The 17,610-nt window shown below is 41.2% G+C and overlaps 1 protein-coding gene across 2 annotated transcripts in view; it reads right to left on the minus strand.

Annotated features, from left to right (window-relative positions):
- GALNT2 (polypeptide N-acetylgalactosaminyltransferase 2) overlaps nucleotides 1-14,258 on the minus strand; it is an 87,338-nt gene extending 73,080 nt beyond the window's left edge. Inside the window, exon 1 of one of the 2 annotated variants that reach the window (XM_030946765.1) lies at nucleotides 14,066-14,258. In XM_030946765.1, the coding sequence (XP_030802625.1) occupies nucleotides 14,066-14,188 (123 nt within the window). In that variant the 5' untranslated portion in view covers nucleotides 14,189-14,258. Of the gene's footprint in view, nucleotides 1-1,207; nucleotides 2,787-14,065 lie in introns of those variants that run through there. The other variant, XM_030946766.1, reaches the window with a different exon arrangement.
- Between the last annotated feature and the right edge of the window lie 3,352 nt (nucleotides 14,259-17,610).

The following is a 17,610-nucleotide window of genomic DNA, read 5'->3' on the forward strand; positions in this document are numbered from 1 at the left end:
ATATATTGCTGCCATTAGTACAAATGAACATCAAAAAAACTCTGCAGCATGGTATTCTCCCCAGATTTTCTTCAGTTCAACTGGACTAGACTTTCATGCAGAGTACAGACAATACAGGCATGGTTTTATACTAACAGTAAGATTAGTAAAAACACATTTGTTCTCTTAGGACTTGCAATGATTTTCTGAGATAGACAAAAACAAAGTAAAAGACTACACATCTTTAAAATACCTTTCTTTTTTTATGACCTGCAGCTTATCTTCAACACATTACTTCCTTCTCTACACAGGATGCATCGCTGGCAACTGATGAAAATTATGTACAACAGCTACTAAGCCTTTAAAACAAAGTAGCAGCCTGTATAATTATCTCTCCCTTTTCTGTTGCAGAACACAAGTAAAATGTCAATGTGTGCCAGATACTATGAAAATTACTAGATTCCTGCAGCCCTTCTTCCTTCACAGAAACACTGGGTTTGGGCATCAAAAATAGAAGCAGCCAGTTCCTAGCTTAAATTACTTACTGAAATATTGAATTTTCTTTTCATATTCTACCAGGATGCAATCATTTAATTCTTAAATCTAAGACCATAAGAGTTCTAGTTAGTGAAAAACCATCAAGGGTCCATCTAACTTTGTCTTTTTAAGCTTTGGTTAGATGGTAGATTTCCCAAGAATACTTCTTACACTATATTCTTTATTGCATGGCAGGAATATGCCATGTCAGTTTCAGTAGTTTTCCATTCTCCCATGGAAAAAGAACAAGCAATTTATTTACACAGTACTTAATTTTCAACTATGATATGAAGAGCAAAGCTGCTAGAGATTCAAATACAAACCCAGGAGCACAGTACAGAAACTGGGCGAATAGAACCCATACAATTTCTGCTGCACATATTCAGTTCTCAAGGGAGTAAGAGGGCAGGGTATGTTAAAGTCACCTCTCTTATTTGAATGGGCAAAAGAGTTAGAACTGCACTTCCAGAAAAACCAGGCAAAATTAAGTTAGCAGTTGAAGAACTACACAGTGCTGCATGTGAGATAGGCTATACTAGCCTAAAGTATTGAGGGAATTAATCTTCAGGTTAACACGGACACCAAGACCACACATTTCTGCACGCTGGCACTCAAAGAAGCAGGAGGAATGTAGCCCCTACCATGTTATGCTTCTATTCAAAGAGTACAATTGGAACAATTCCCATCTCACCAGTAGCTCTATCCATTCTAGTATCATTGCAGTAACTGGAAAGCACTGCTGTTCACTGGCAGACCTGGGAAAGCTTTGTTTTCTCCCTTCCAACACAGGATAGTCTGTGGAAGAAAAGAATCAAGTGCTTGATCATTGTACTGGGGCAAATAACAGCATTCAGGCATGCAGCAACAACTCTGACTTCCAAAACCAGAAGGAAAGCCAGCATGAGCACTTCCTATCATTGCACTGCCATTTTCTTCACTGTTTGTATAATGGCAAAAAGCCATTCAAATACAGGAGGAAAAAAATTACTACACAATTATTGTCTTAAACTGATAAGCCAGAAAAAGAAGCCTAAACCATGTCACAAGAAAGCAAACATGCTGCCATCCCAGCTGCTATAGCCTACTGCCAATAAGAGCATGAGAACAGTCTAAATGAAAACATCATGCAGTTGCCAGAACAGCAACTGACATACGTCCAAAAAAACTCTCCCATTAGAGACTCTTCTTCCTCCAGCTGACAAAAGAATTCAGTGCTAGAAATTTGATATTCACAAGCCCTAGCTGATCACAAAAAGCCTTTTAATTATTCTAATAAGATGCTTATGTGAAATCACATTTTCCAGATTGATCATTTAATGCTCCCCCTCTATCACCTTCCTCCAGGATAGGGAGTGCATTACTTTAGCCTACAGAACACAAATGCAGACAAATATCTTCAACTCGCTTGATATCAAGCTGCATTACGGCAAAGCTCACAAACCAAGCAAGAATACTATATGAGAAATATGCTCAGTATTGTATGAGAAACAGCAGCAAACAAATTATCAGTATCAACAAGAAGGCCACTGTCCTTAGTTTTAAACAAAAAAAACCCAAAACACTGAGAACAAAAGTCACACACACATTTTGCCAAAATAAGTTCTACATCTATCTTCATTTGTATAATAAAATAGAATGTCTACCTAAAAACCTGTCTAAACTAATTATGCTTTAAAAAAACACACACCATGTGCCAATGACAACACATTATGACACTACAAGAGGAAAGGACACAGCTAAGTCATATAGCTAAGGGGATAACCTACATAAATATATAGCTAGCAATAAACTCAAAATAAGATGGTATATAAGACTCAAACGAAAAAAGTATTAATAATCAAAGTCAGCTACAGACATTTGTTTTGCATACATAAACAAGTGCTTAGAGTCTTAAACTCAGCTAATGTCAGTGTTTCTGTGGAATATTTTATAAGAAATTGTCTTCTTAAGCACAGCAGGGCTCTAAGCTCTACCAGTCACATCTTTTAAAAAAGAAGACAATGTCTTCAGAAACTATCAAGTACCTACACCCACCAGCATCCAACACCTTGCTTATTCAACATTACAAACTGCCTTTCATCACAAACTGAGTGTACTAAAACCAACACTTCTTAACATAGCTTTTAAAGTCTCTACAAGATTTTACCAAATCATTCAAGTAAAAGTTCTCTTAAAAAAGAAAAAATCTTCAAAGCACAACTGAGAAAGCAATCAGTCTTTACATCAATTTTCTTCCATATTTCTACACTGGAAACTTATCTCAGAAACTGGGATAACAACATCATGAGATGACAGCCACAATCACAATTAATTTGAACAAATACCATGACATTTCCGAACTGTTGCCTGCCCCTGAGCTGTAAGCTGCTCTTAGAAATAAACATTACAATATCACAATTCTAAACCAAACTGAACATGTGTGAACTGAGGGTTTCAGAAGAGGTCAGCATCAACCACATTAAGATTAGACACTAGACATGGTTCCCTGCATAGCCTGACTACTGTACCAGCTCCAGATCCATACTCCAGTAAGCTCAGCAAGAAGCACGAGGTCCCATCATACATCAGTGCTGAAGAGTGGAAAGCTTGAGCTATCTTTTCCATACAACATATAACTTGGAACATTATAACTTCTTGAAATCCATTCAACCACTGAGACTTAAGCAATAAAAGCCAATTATCTAATAAAGTTTGCTGAGTACAAAACAAGTCTGCTTTTGAGCAGAAGGCCACAGCAAGAGAGAACCACATGAGAATTTCTACCATATGACCACAGCTGACATTCACACTCGGGTACCTAAATCCTACTGGGAATAAACCCTTTTCTAAGTTCATGGTGTAGAAATAACCTTAAGGTTATTAAGACCATTGGTTAAGACCATTCAGTCTTTGGCACAACAGAACCAGGACTCTACACAGCACTACAACACAACATTCAGAAGTGTCCTGAGCAAGTGGTGGTATCCTTTCACCACTCTTTCCCATACAGTTGAACAATTTTTACAACATCCAAGTTCACCAAGAAAAGGATTACTTATACAGAAACAACCTAGCAAATGTACTCTGAAACTGTAAAAATATTTTCTACATGCTTAACTAAAAGAAAAAAACAATGACCAAATCTGAAACATCTGTAACCACTAGGGAATAATGAAAACCAAAAAAAATTTTTTGAAAAGTCACACACCATGAAAATCCATGTGTATAAAATCAGGTTTTACCCAAGTTTCTGGCTCTTAGAATTGCACGCACATGAGGGACAACATTAAATGACTGCAGGCTGATTTTAGCACCTTGATGCACCTTGATTTTCTCACTATTGTTCCCAGGATGCAAGAGGCATTAGTTATCTCAGTAGGTAACAGAAATGGATTTTTAAGCAAATAGCTTTCGCTTTGTATAAAGACAGATATTTTAGGTCTAAGCTAACATGAACATCAAAATCAATCTCTTGCTTATTTTTACTAGAGAATATTCAGAAAGTATTGGGAATAACTGAGGAATTGTACCTTAACAAGACATACTGCATTCTTATCAAGCCTTTCAGAAACCTGATAGCCATTGCAGAGAAGTCTTTCAAAGTGTGTTTTTTTTAAATTTTCTGATCAGTGTACATTTTGCCCTAACATATTTCTAAGTCTTGTGATAACTCAGGGGTGGTATAAACAACCTGCCACACAGTTCAATCTTTTCTTTAAGAATCTACCAGGCTAAACAACACTTGCACTTATATCTCTATAGGGAAAGAAGTTTCCTCAAAAAAGGGCCTTCAGACATACTTTTTGCAGTACAAATAAGTCAAGTCTCTCCATCAATTTTTGAACATTAAGCATGAAGGTAAGAATGTAAAAATGTGCTGATGTTTGCTAGCCCACTGCCCACTACTTTTCATTTAAATACTTATTTCAGACTCCAAATGCCTTTTAATTTAATTGTCAAGACCTGTAAATTCTTAATCCATACTTATTAATAGAAAGCACACAGGTTAGCCTATGTGGTGGGGGCATTGTCTTTGATAGACATCTATCAGTTTAAGATGTTTTAAGAATGACTCTCTGCTCTTTTAGGTATCAAACTCCAATTTTCTCACCAAGTCCTTACAGGACTTGCTACAACTACTGTTCACCCACAGCACTTTCAGAGTACACTGAAAGAAAGGTATACACCGTGTCAGCGGAACAAAAAAAGAACATTTCCTTAGCTAAAACTTCAAAGAGTAGTCACTAACATAGTGTATATGTGTTGTAACTACTCCACATGGTGGAATGGTCAGTTTTATGTTTGTTGAGGCTAAATGACATAGCACATCTTCATTTCAGTGGCTGCTCAGCAGCCACTGAAATGTGTGTAAGACATTTACACACATTTCTTACAGCACAGCACACATTGTGGTGTAAGAGCACAAGTCAGAGGACTCAAGACCAGCCCCTATTTGCTCCACTCAGAAAATGCTAAGGCTGCAGTTGATGGTTGATGTGCCACAGCAACCGGAAGGACTTTGGCATTCCACTGGAGCAGGAGCCACGCCACCACCCATAACAAGAGCTTACTACAGCATGTGCAGACCTAATTTTGTGACACACTGACACACTCCAGCAGAGACACTGCAATTCCATCACCCCCACACTCTCGGCAGGCACACATACCACAGCAGCAGTTTTTCCATAGGGGCATTTCCCAATATTGGAACAATGTAACGTCTAAGAATCTAGGCTGGCCCACTATTAGCCAGGAGCATTTTGCTACCAAATGAACTACTTTATGAGGACAAAACCTTCCTTTTCCTTACCAAGGTCCCAAGAGAGTCAAAGCGTACTTCAGTGAACAGACTTTTCCATTTCAAATAAAAGAAGCAAGAAAAGAAAAATCAAGCCTCAAAAACCTTCATATCACAGAAGCATATATCCATTATATACACACACTTGTATATTTATTGACGATCTGTAAACCAGGCCAGATAGAGAAAATTTATTTTAGTAACAAATTTCAGCTGTGCTCGTATCTCCAGGGTGGCTAAACATTTGGAACTTAACACAAGGAGAAAACATTTTCTGGCCATCAAGTCATAGCACTTTGAGAATTCATGCACAATAGCATTAGCTGGGTGCCAATTCTTTGCATAGTCTTTCCTTGGCCAAAGTTCTTTTGTTCGAGCAGATCCGTTACTCAGTACAGGCGGTCCACTGCACTTTGATAATGCTTGAACTCAGCAGAATCTCTAGTTATTCTCTGCTTCCCTTAATAAAGCACCCAGGTTTTATGACAATTTTACAGCTTCAGAAAAGTTACTAACAACTGAACTTGCAACCTTTTCAATAGGCTCTTTTTTCCATACAAGACCACAGCTACAAAGAAGAGAAATCCAAATTATTGCCTTTGATGTGCACTACATAGCAATTTCGGAGATATATGGAATGCCCTAAAATTCAAACTTGCTGTTCTTTTACTATCCTATTCTTTTCCCACTTGAATTTCATAAGCAAAGCTCAAAACCAACATCTGCCTGCATAGTCCCTTCACACAAATGTGCTCCTGTCAGTTGATGGAGCTATTTGAACTTCCATATTTTAACTTGTTTAAATGACAATACAGGTACCCTGAGCAATTAACAAAACCAGTGTATAAAACAGGGATAGTGGGAAAAATTAAACAGTTTAGACAGATGAAAAGTAAACAAGGAAAAAAAATAGTCTTGATAGTAATTTTAGCAGGCTACACTGGAAGCCAGTCATATTAACAAGTTACCTTGATTTTGCAGAAGAAAAACAGCTTTTAGCACTCAATGTGACAGATCCAAGAAAAACACACAAACAATAAAAAAATCCTACCTATAAGCCAAATATAAATTTAAAATATGCTACATTGCAACAGGGGATTCAGTTCATAGAAAACACATGCTGATTTTTTTTTACTTGATCATTAATGACTTCATGTGACACAATAAATAGCAGGTCTGCTTAATTCATGGAAAGAACACATGGCAAATGAACATTTAAGTAAATGACAGCTAAACACATACTCTGGATATGTCAGTAAGATACAGGTATGCAAAAAAATTCATTCTCCAAGTAATGGAGGAAAAGGAAAAAACATCAGACATTCAAATATCTTCACTTCCACTTATCAGGAAAGGTCCCTGTATGAAGATTCCTGTGAAAGAACTTTATGGACTTAGAGGGAACGTGAAATGGTTCCATTCTAGTGTTAGGTAGATTCTCTTATGCCATATCTTCAAAATCCCAAACATACAAACCAAATATTTTGATGTGGACACTAACTTCTTTTCCCCATTTTCCCTCCTCAATCCATCCCTTATTCCTTTGAAAGCTTAAATGAAAGGGAAAAGCAGAAGAGAAGAGGGCACCTTACTTAATCCAAAACAAACAGCATTAAAGACTGTATCCAGGTTTTAAAATTTATATAGCTTAAGATACCACCACTTTGCATTACATGATGGCAATATGTAATTTTAACAACCTGCTTAACGTTTCCTTCTGTAACACCCACACTGATATTCCACTTCCACAATACCCTGATATATTCGGGCAATGACATTCAGCCCCATACTCCTGAAAAAATTGCAAATGCCTCACTGCTTCCTGCAGATTCATTTTTAGAATTCAAATGATTTGCCAACACATGGCATTGCCAACATATTAGCAATACACATCTTCTCCTAAGTCCTAATAAAAATCACATTTAGTTACAACGTTACTGTTGGGCAGGGAGTAAAAAATGTTTGTACACCACCTGGCTATATATTGCTTTGTACCACTATAGCTTAACCACTGTCAAGAGTAGGTCATTTAAGAAAAGTAACCAAAAGTTACTTAAAAGTGGACCAAATCACCTTAAATCATTTGCACTGACTTAATCTGAGCAGTTTCTATTCACAGGATCAACTGTATTCTAATGTTTTCCTTTCAAACTGATTTAACTTAACCAAAAGTACTGTGTATTAAATTATGTATAATTTATATGTAGCTACCAAAAGCCAAGTAAACCCATTTTCTAGGCTGCCTGGTAGAATTGTTTTAAACAGCTTCTAGGCATGCAACAAGGGTCACTCTGTTGGGACACCCAGCTCCATGACAAAGGTGTCTCTTCTATTCTGTAGTAGAGTATCACTGCAAGCAGCTTTCCAGCAGACAATAACTCTTCTCTCATCTGACATTAGCATCATTTTAACCAAACACTACCAGTTATACACAAACACTTAGATAACACATCACACTGAAAAACTGAAAAGGACAGGCAAGTCAAAAGGGAAAAAAATAACAGGATTTCCAAGGAAAAAATGTAGAATATTCATGTTACTTTGAAGACTAAGAATTAAGTTTGCTAAGATTTGTTTACACAGTTTATATTTTTATTCTAGGCTGGCGTAAAGAATAAGTGAGGTAGCACTATTCAGATGAATCTCAATTTTTTTTCACTTCACATGAAGTCATATTGTGCCTTTTCTAAATTAGAAAAAGGTGCTATTCTACCACTTTTTATGTTGTATCTTTGGAAGTGTCTAGAACACATGGAAAAAATTACTGGCATTTATTTGTAATACACCTCAAATCCCAAGAATGATGGGACAAACACAGGTAAGGCACATGCACAATTCGTTACTGGACTACCTATCTGTCAAAGGACATCACTACAACTTACAACCTTTGTACCAGAGATTCCAGAAAACAGCAAACCACAGCAGCAATGGAATAACACGGGAGCACGGTAAACTACTACAATATCCACATGAAAGGGAAAAATAACAGGGAAAGGTGGTTAACTACCCCATTTGGTATTAAAGTACCAAAGAAGTCATTCTTGTTTCTCCAACCCCTTCTATCTACGGCCCTCCTCTACTTCTGCATTAATGAACAAAGCAGCTAACAGTAATCCAAGATCCATAGCCCCTGTATCACTCATCAGTTTCTAACCTAGCAGGTTGCAGGGGACAACACAAGTCTTCTAAGCAAAGAATTAATTTCTCAATGTCAACAAAGAAAGAAACTCCCTCAATGACGCATTTTAAAAAAGAGAGGAAAAGGGAATACAGCTACAGACCTAAAGAGACTGCACAGAATTTGTAACAGACCACCTTTTCATTGTACCCAAAGTTAAGTTTTATGAAGTAATCCATAAAAATAACTGGCTGAATTGCCAAGACAGTAATTTAGTCAATTGACATATGTTAGATTAAGAAAATATACATGTATGACATTTACATTCTATTGAGAGGACAGATTTATTATTGAAGTGCCTGGGCATTTAATCTCTTTCCCATTTATTACAGAATCATATAAAAGAAAGATCTATTAGCAGAAACAGTTACCTGTTACAGAGAGGAACATAATTTTCTATCTCTTTGCACCTTCTAGGAAGTGAATGATACAGAAAAGGACATACGACAATTTGACTTTTTTAACCTCTGATATCTTCACTTGTCTCAAGATCAAGGTATCAGAAATTACATTCAATGTCACAACACATAAGGGACTAAAGTTACATTAAAAATGATGCAGCAAAGTAAGCAGTATCTAGAAATTAAATCAGGTAATGCCTTCCTGTGATGAAAGAAACCAACAGAGTTGAAGTTTAACCCCTTTGTTTCACATACCTCAAGAGAAACACTCAAGTTGCACATAAACAGATTAATGAACTTAAGTCAACATACATTTCCTTCCCTCCTTACCTGAACCATCAAAAAAGCACTTAGGTACACTAAATCTGTAGTTTATGCATGAAGAGAGGAAGAGTGTATTACGTACACGTCAATAAAAGCCTCCTTTACCAGTAACTGAAATAGTAGAGGGGTCCCCAAAAAAAAAAAACAACAAGGAAAAGAAAGCTTTGTGTATGCTGAAAGGAGTTATTTTAAAGTTTTATCCAACAGAACAAGAACTTACAAGGCTTGCTTCTTTTTCCCCTGCTTTACCCAGCAATTGAGACATTTTTAATCAGTCACACACTCAATATGAAGCATCAGCCTTTACCTTCATTTATTTCACCTCAGCTAGCTCCAGTACAGTCACCTCTCTAAAGTCTGCTCCATAATAAAGAAAAAAAGCAAAACGAATAAAAGGGAAGAGAAGGGAAAACTAGCACGATGTACAGGATAACCAGTTCCACAGGAAAAGCCTGCCTCCTTGTGGCTCGACTAGCCCTAAATTAGATTTCTCCAGTTCATTCCATTACACCCAGTAAATCTGGGGAGCCAAGAGAGTAACAGTCTTCTAGTTCAAGGCAGTTTGGGGTTTTGGTTTTCAGGGGGGTGGAGTTGATGAACAGGAAGAATGTTTCTAAATGTTGGAAGTACCTGTGAAAGTGATCCATCACTCCTTACCGAAATATTGCTTTTAGCCTTCTCCTCTAGACAGGGTGGAAGATGATAGATGTTCCACTTAAAAACAACTGAGATTCTTTACATGGCAACAAATGCAAAAGCCTGTCAGCACTCTGGCAGCTAAATCCAGAAGGCTACGAACCTTGGTTCAGCTGTGGCTTAACTTTGCAGGCCTCTCTGGATGCCTTAGCTTTCACCAGTAAATCCCCATTCTGCCCACAGATCTCCTCCTGGGGATGCCTCAGGAGTTCTCTCTTGGCAGCAGCAAAGCATTTGGCACTTTCAACAAGATGCAGACCTTCCTCTGTTCAGCCTGAAGGGCTCAATTACATGGAGCTACTTTCTCAATGCCTAGAAGAGCAAGTTCTTTAGAAATCAGCTGGAGTTTTTGGCTGGTTTTGGTGTGGGGTTTTGTTGTATTAGGTTTTTTAATTTCTTTTTTATTTCAATCCAGTCACTCTATTGTGCAAGAGCTTAGTAGTTCAACAACTTAAAATCTGTGTGACAAATATACAAATTCACACCAGTCTTAGGAGGGGATCACATCAGGATGGCTTTGGCTTTCTAACCATCTTGCAGAAGCTGCTGCATTTTTATGCAAGTCTAAGACAGAGCATGAACTGCTTTTGCTCTGGGTTAGGAAATTCACCCATGAAAATAAGGGAACTTCCAGTCTCCACTCCAAAGGCTTTTTAATATAAAACACATTTAGTGAACATAAAAGTAGACCAGATTTTTTTTCAGTCTCACAATTGTTAGGCTTTCAACTTGTGCTCTTCTCTGTCACAGCCTCTGTATGGGAACCATTTCTCTAACCTTTAGACATGTGAATCAGACTCACTCTTTCCAATCTACAACTCAGTGATCCAGCTGGAAAAGAGTCAACTGAACATGGCTCTCTCATGTTCACAAAAATTTTGATTGGAGATTCACCAGAGGGAAAAGGGGGAAAAACCCCCCAAAATATTTCTGTTCCCTTCAAGTACATCTTGAATGAGAGGCTTTGATTCTACCCTTTTCTTCTTTTCAAGCAGATATTTTAAAAAAAAAAGTTGTCACACACAAAATTCCAGATGTGGAATACATCACTTCTTTTTACTACAGTTTTTATGCCTAGGTTCAGAATGAGAAGCATTGTACTCTTTTTTTTTAGGTTATTATTATTTACACATTTACCAGGGAGATATCATGTGCTTTGTGTGCTTTAGACTCCTTCATGCCTGCTCAGACCCTACCAGGCCAATATACTGCACACAGAGATGTGTGCACCACTGCTGAGAGGGGCCAAAGACTTTATCAAGGCTGTACCACACCCTACAACATCCAAACAGCTTCACAGGTCTTATTAGAAAGGCTGTAAATGAAGAACCAAAATAAACAGGAGCTCAAATTAACTCTGACACTAATAAGAAAAGCAATTAAAAAAAAAACACTCTTTTCTCTTACTCAGGTGCAATCCTGGCAGAGGGCAAACACCTTCAACTCTACTGAAGAGAAAGAGAATTGGTGCTGTTCAACACATGACAGGACTGGATGTCATATCAAACAAGCCCAGTATGTCTGAATAACACATTAGGTCTGTGCATGGGAAAAAAAAAAAGAAAAATATAATCCTTATGGAAAAACACATTCTGTTTGTACAACCAGATCTGTAATTAACATGCAAATTACTTAGACAAATGAAGAACTATTCCCGCCTGGTTTTTGTAAATTTATAGACTGAAAACAGCAGAGACTACAATTTATTAAAAATTGTGTTCTCCTATAAGCAACTCTGTTTCGATTATATTGAAATAGTGGGCAAGTCAAAAAGACTATATGAAGTCATACACATCAAGAAATTTACTACAGCAGGGTTTCTGCTCCTAAGTTTAAGACAGTCTGTGTTTTTTGCTTTACAGCAGTGTCTGACACTAAGTTAATAAGCCTTTTATTCTGATTCAAAAGCTATTACACTACACACATCTTCCTCTACTTACATTTGCTAACCTACGCTGAAGCCTGGGATTAAATTTTATGCTTCACTGACAGAAAATAGAATCCTAAATCACCAATCCACATATAATAGTTAATTTCCCCACTTGTTTCTTGTGGTCACAGTACCTACTTTCTTCCTTACCATGGCCCTGCTTTAAACTTCCATATTTTTAAACACAGCAGTGGGCTTCAGCTCAGGTCTATGAAATGTCTCATTTTCTTGAAATTATTCCTTACTAAACTTTCCCAATTACCCAGACCAGTAAGGTTTACTAAATTTTGTGCGGAATGACACCAAATTATGCTACCGAAGCAAGTAACAGGTTCATTGATTTCTTAAAACCATAATAAAAACTGCTACTAATATCAATAATAAACAGCAACAGGTTCTAGCAGATTAAACACCAGACTCTTACTCAGAAATACTGGCTTCTTTCCTATTTTATTCTCTCCAAGTCTTCCAGGTGACCTTGGGCAAATCACTACCTCCACACTGCAGTTTCCCCAGCAGTAAAAATTAATTGAACAGAATTGTAAATCTGTCTGGAAACTCCAAATGTAACACACCATAAGAGTTAAAAATATATTTCCCTATCTGCAGATACATTTGCCTTGATAGCTTTTCTTTATCCCACTATACAGCAGCAGTGTAAGATTGCTTTCACTTTCTAAATACACTCTGGTGGTTCTTCAAGAAAGGCTTTAGGCTACTGCCTTACCTCCTATCACATGCTTGATCTATTTCTGCTATTGTATCTACTTTGAAGGACCAGGAGCTTGTATGTGGCAATACATACTTACACTTGCTTTAATATATTACATCAAAAGTCGCTGTTGAACACATTCCTAAGGTACAGAGAGAATAAAAAACAGGACAGAGAGGCAATTATCAGCAAGCAGTGACTCATTCTCTAAACCCTTGCTCACATAAGTAGCCATCCAAGTATTTGCTTCCACAACCTGACACAGGAACAAGTCATCAGCATTTTTTTACAGGGAGTACATACAGTGATGAACCAAACTGTATCAAAGAAACATAAAAATATTCCTCTTTTTACATAGCAGCAAGACCTACAAAACACTACTTTTCATTTAACAGGAAGCAGCAATTCATTAGCAAACAACACTGTTCAAGTACAGTGCACTTCATTCAATTGCCCTCTTGCCCTACTCTGGGTTTTCTGTAAAAAAATTACAGAATTATGAGATGCTTTACACCTTTCCTATTTCAAAATAGAAGGCTTAAACAGCAGTTTCTAAAAGCTCTTGATTTTCCTAATCTTTATTGCAGGCAAAATACCACAAAACAAAAAGCACTTAATTTTTCTAAGCAGAGATAGTGGGAAGTGGCAACTTCGTCCACATTATGCCATAAAAACCCGTTCTGACTGACACAAACGTGAACTGTGAGGGGCTTAACTTCCAGCTGTGGTCCCAATCGATGAATTACTACAACACCTTGGACAATCTCTTTAATAACTTGATGGCCAGAATACTGAAAAATTACTCATGCATTGTCCGCAGGGAACTTCTTGAACATTAGTAACACTTGTAACGTGAGCTGCTATAAGAAGGAAGAGACAGACCTTCCACGCCACAGACACAAAACATGACAAATCCGGCAATTTCCTGGAATATTGCAAAACCGGTCGGAAAACGGTACCCTTCAGACACAGAGCTAACGAGAAAGGAAAGTGCTTTGCATCCAAAGGGAAAATGCATTAGCAGCTCGGATCCTCGCGTGCTCTCTAGGTGGGAACACGAGCCAGAAGGACTCTGGTGCCGGCGGGGAATGCTGAAAGGGGCAGACGGGGAATGCTGAAAGGGGCAGACGCTCAGTGCCGGGAGCGGAGCGGGGCCAGGCGAGGCCCCCCCGCCCCGGAGCGCAGCCCTGGCCCTCCCCACCCTCCCTTCCCGCAACAACTTCCTCCGGCCCGGGACGTGGCCGGGTGCAGTCGGATAAGGAGCGACGCGACGGGGCTGAAATCGGTCTGAAGTCCACAAAGAAGCCATCTGCCTCCGGGAAGCGGGCTGGAGAAGGGCGGGCGGGAAGGGGGAAGGAGCAGCCCGGGGTAGTTTCACGCCGCCTGCAAGCGAGCGGCGGCGAACAGATCGCCCCGGCCGCCGCCCCTGCTCCCAGCCCCAGGGCCGCGCAGCGCTGCCCCCCGCCCGGCCCGCGCCGCCCCGCCGCCGGGGGCACGGAGCGGGCGCACCTTCCCCGGGCTGAGCTCTCACCTTCCTCCTGCCGCCTCCGCCGCCGCCGGCCAGCGCGGCGCTGCCGCCCGAGTACATGTAGTAGGCGATGCCCAGCACCCAGAGGAAGGCGAAGCAGAGCAGCAGCCGAGACCTGCGCCGCATCCTCCCTCCCGCGCCGCCGCCAGGCCACCAGGAAACGGCCGCCAGCAGCCGCCGCCTCCGCTCCTGCAGCCGCCGCCTCCGCTCCTGCCGCCGCCGCCGCGCAGGGTCAGGGGGCAGAGGGCGAGCGCCCGCCCCCCGACCAATCCCGCGCCGCCCGGCCCCGCGGGGCGGGCCGGCTCCGCCGCCGTCGCCATGGTTGCAGCACGCCGGGCCGCCGCCTCCGGCGCGCCCGCGGGCCGGGGGCTGCGCGCCCCCGCAGGGCGGGCACCGGCACGGCCCGGACCGGCCCCGCCCGCCCCTCCCGCCGCCGAGCACCCCCGGGATCCCCTCGCTGGCCGCGGGTCTCCGCGGGCGCTGCCTGAGCCGGGCCGGGGGCGGTAGCCGCGCCCCGCGGGCAGCGGGCAGGCGGCGGGGGGCAGGCCGCTCCCCGCCCTGAGGCGGCGGGGCACCGCGGGACTGCGCAGCCATGCGGGTCTCTCCTCCTCCTCGGAGTTGTCGCACTCCCTCCCCGCTCATAGTGGCCGATTACACGGAGACTCTCGGTACCGCAAAAACTCCGAACTGGCCCCGGTCCACGCCCCGCACCCCCCGCCTGCCGTAGCCCGAAGTGTCCGTGCCCGCGCTCCTGCAGCGGTGCGCGGGTCCCCGCGCTGCCGGGCCCTGGGCAGTGCCGCAGGGCACCTCGGACATGAGGGGTGCTCCGGGCTCACCGCGGTTCGTAGTGGCTGCGCCCTCGTTTAGTGCATCCTCCAAGGACTATAATACAGCACTAGTGTGTGGCTCTCGCCTCTTTGGAGTGGTCTTGCTCCCCTACTCATATTGGATGATCACATAGAGGCTCCCAAGCCACCAGAAATTCCAGACTGACCACAACACAAGTTGTGTCTCTGACTCTTTTCAGAATGGAAAATGTGCTCTCGGAAGGTGTTGTCCCTGAAGTCACTTGAGATAGGTAGCAAGGCTGGTCTTCATTATGCCTCCAAGATCAGAAAGTCTTGTCAGGACATGTCCACTACCCTCTGCATGACATTATTGAAGAGATTTTTCTATGGCTCTATGGAACGCATCGAGGACCTGACAGCCCATCACCTCACTGAGGTCACATACCTGCTCTGCTTGCACTTCTGAAGTCACCACTACAGCAGTGCCCAGTCTGGAAGCATGGGCACCACTAACACAGGCCTAGCGGGATCTCTGGGGATTCTGCCTGGATCTTCCCAGACAGCTGACCCACGTAAGGCTCTGCTCTTAGAGGCTGGTCTGTTGATATGGGCTTATTGTCTGCTAAAATTATCTGTCTTTCTACTGACCCAGTTGCACCCCTGAACACCCCAGGACAGACACTACAGTGCACTAGTTCACTGACTCACATGTGCACAGCTCATGCTGCTGTTATTCCACACCAATGAGTTTCCTGTTGTTCAGCATTTGCTGTTATCTCATCCCACTGTGAGACATCAAGAAATGAGAACACAAAACTAACAAGAGACACATTCTCTAACAATTAAAAAGCACCTCTATGTCAGAGGCATAATATCAACTCAAAGGAGAGCATGCCTGGTTTTGAAATGTTTTGGGGTTTTTTCTGTCCTCTCACTGTGTTCTATCAATAGACTGTTTTACTCCCACATGTTCTGACTGTATCCCACATTTCTCTTGTCTCCACACCAATGTCAGGCCTCTGCCAGTCCAGCCACACCAGTGGCTACAGAGCCTCTGTAGCAGACTGCTCACCAACCTGGGCCAGGATGTGGCCAGAGGGTCTGGCATAAATTCTGTTGCATAAACAGGAAAAGATCCAGCAGCAGAAGAAATGGCATCAAAAACTCACCTGCTCACCAGAACAGTCACTCCACTGACAGTCTTGTCAAGAAGGTGAATTGTGTCAGTGTTGGCACTGCCTGGGCAGAAGTTGTCTGGCATGCAGGAATTTCAGGGGATAACTGCATACCTTCCCACCTGGCAGAGCACTGCTGGAGAGATGGCATGGGTAAAAAGACAAAGGAAGGAATCCCAAATATGTATCCATTCAGGGAGTGTAAAACAAAGAGATTGATTTCTTCAGAGGAAATGAATCGTTCAATAAACTGAGCATTATGAATTTAGTTTGGAGGGAGTTGGAGACAGATGCCCAATTTCGGCAAAATACAAGTTTTGGAATCAAATAGCTACCCACTATTTGAAGTGATGTACACTGGAAAGTATGGGCTGCCAGGAGACACACAGATGTTCTAGATGAGAGTTTTTGATTTATCCAGACTGTGTTTGATGCAAGTGATAGCAGTTCCTCCAAAATCACTGACTGTGCCTGCATCTAAAAAGACACATGCACACGTACACACATAAACATGCCTCACTCCAAAGCTAAATTTCCATTAGCGAGGTTTTCTATATAAATCAGAGGACTCAGCCACCCAAGCTTGGGAACATCCTGATAAACTCCTACTTCTTGAGCTCTACAATGAGATGGAGAAGTAACTTCCTTGCTGTTGGGGGATTCCTTCACTGGGCAGATCTGCTGAGGGAAAGGGTGCTTTGCATGACATATGTCCCCAGGGAAAACATCATACAATTTCATGTGTTAAGGGAAGCCATAATCCTATTTAACTTACAAAATCTGCAGACCGCTTAGTCTTTAAACACCCTACAAAGCCTACAGGAACTTTTCTTGCCCTTTTCATAGTCTTAAATATCTTGGGATGGTCTTCAAAGGTCTCTCTGCAGCCGCAGGTATTTTCAATAATTTTAGCAACGTGCTTTGATAGATTTTTCCCTTTCCAGCAAAATTAGCCAGCCATGCATGTACAGAAAATTCTTCCATAGCTGCACACTTCACAAGCTTATCGAAATAATCCACTGCTCATGCTCAACCACAGTTCTCAAAGGTTTATAACTCAGTCAAATCAAAACTAATTTCTTCTCAAACAAGCAGATACATGCCTACTTCAAGGAAGGCTATTTCCATGTCAGAGTTCATTTTTCAGCCTTCTGCTGATAAATTACAGAAATGCTCAAAAAAAAAGGTTGTAAGAGTCTATTTAGATCAAGAATTTTTTTCTACTCTCCTGATATTCTGAACTGGCTGAACCAGTTTTGTTCAAGTCTTTCCAAAATATTCACATTTGGACAAAGTCCCAATTCGGCAGATTTCATCCTGAATCATTTATATTTCAGAGACCACAAAAAACACAGAGGTTTAGAATGGAAAATGTTACATTGATTCAACTCTAGGAAAAGCTGCCTGTTCTATTACAATGCATTTGCATACAGATATCTTTTTACCTCAAAAGTCCTAACATGTTTAGTCAGCAAAGAAAAACTGAAAAAAAAATGCACTTCAATTAAGGGAAGGAATTCAAGAAAAATGTAAGATATTTTTTAATTATTTTTCCAGTGCATTTCAAAAGAAAACATTAGCATAT

The sequence above is a fragment of the Camarhynchus parvulus genome, chromosome 3, assembly GCF_901933205.1.
Source record: "Camarhynchus parvulus chromosome 3, STF_HiC, whole genome shotgun sequence".
In the NCBI taxonomy this organism is placed as follows: domain Eukaryota; kingdom Metazoa; phylum Chordata; class Aves; order Passeriformes; family Thraupidae; genus Camarhynchus; species Camarhynchus parvulus.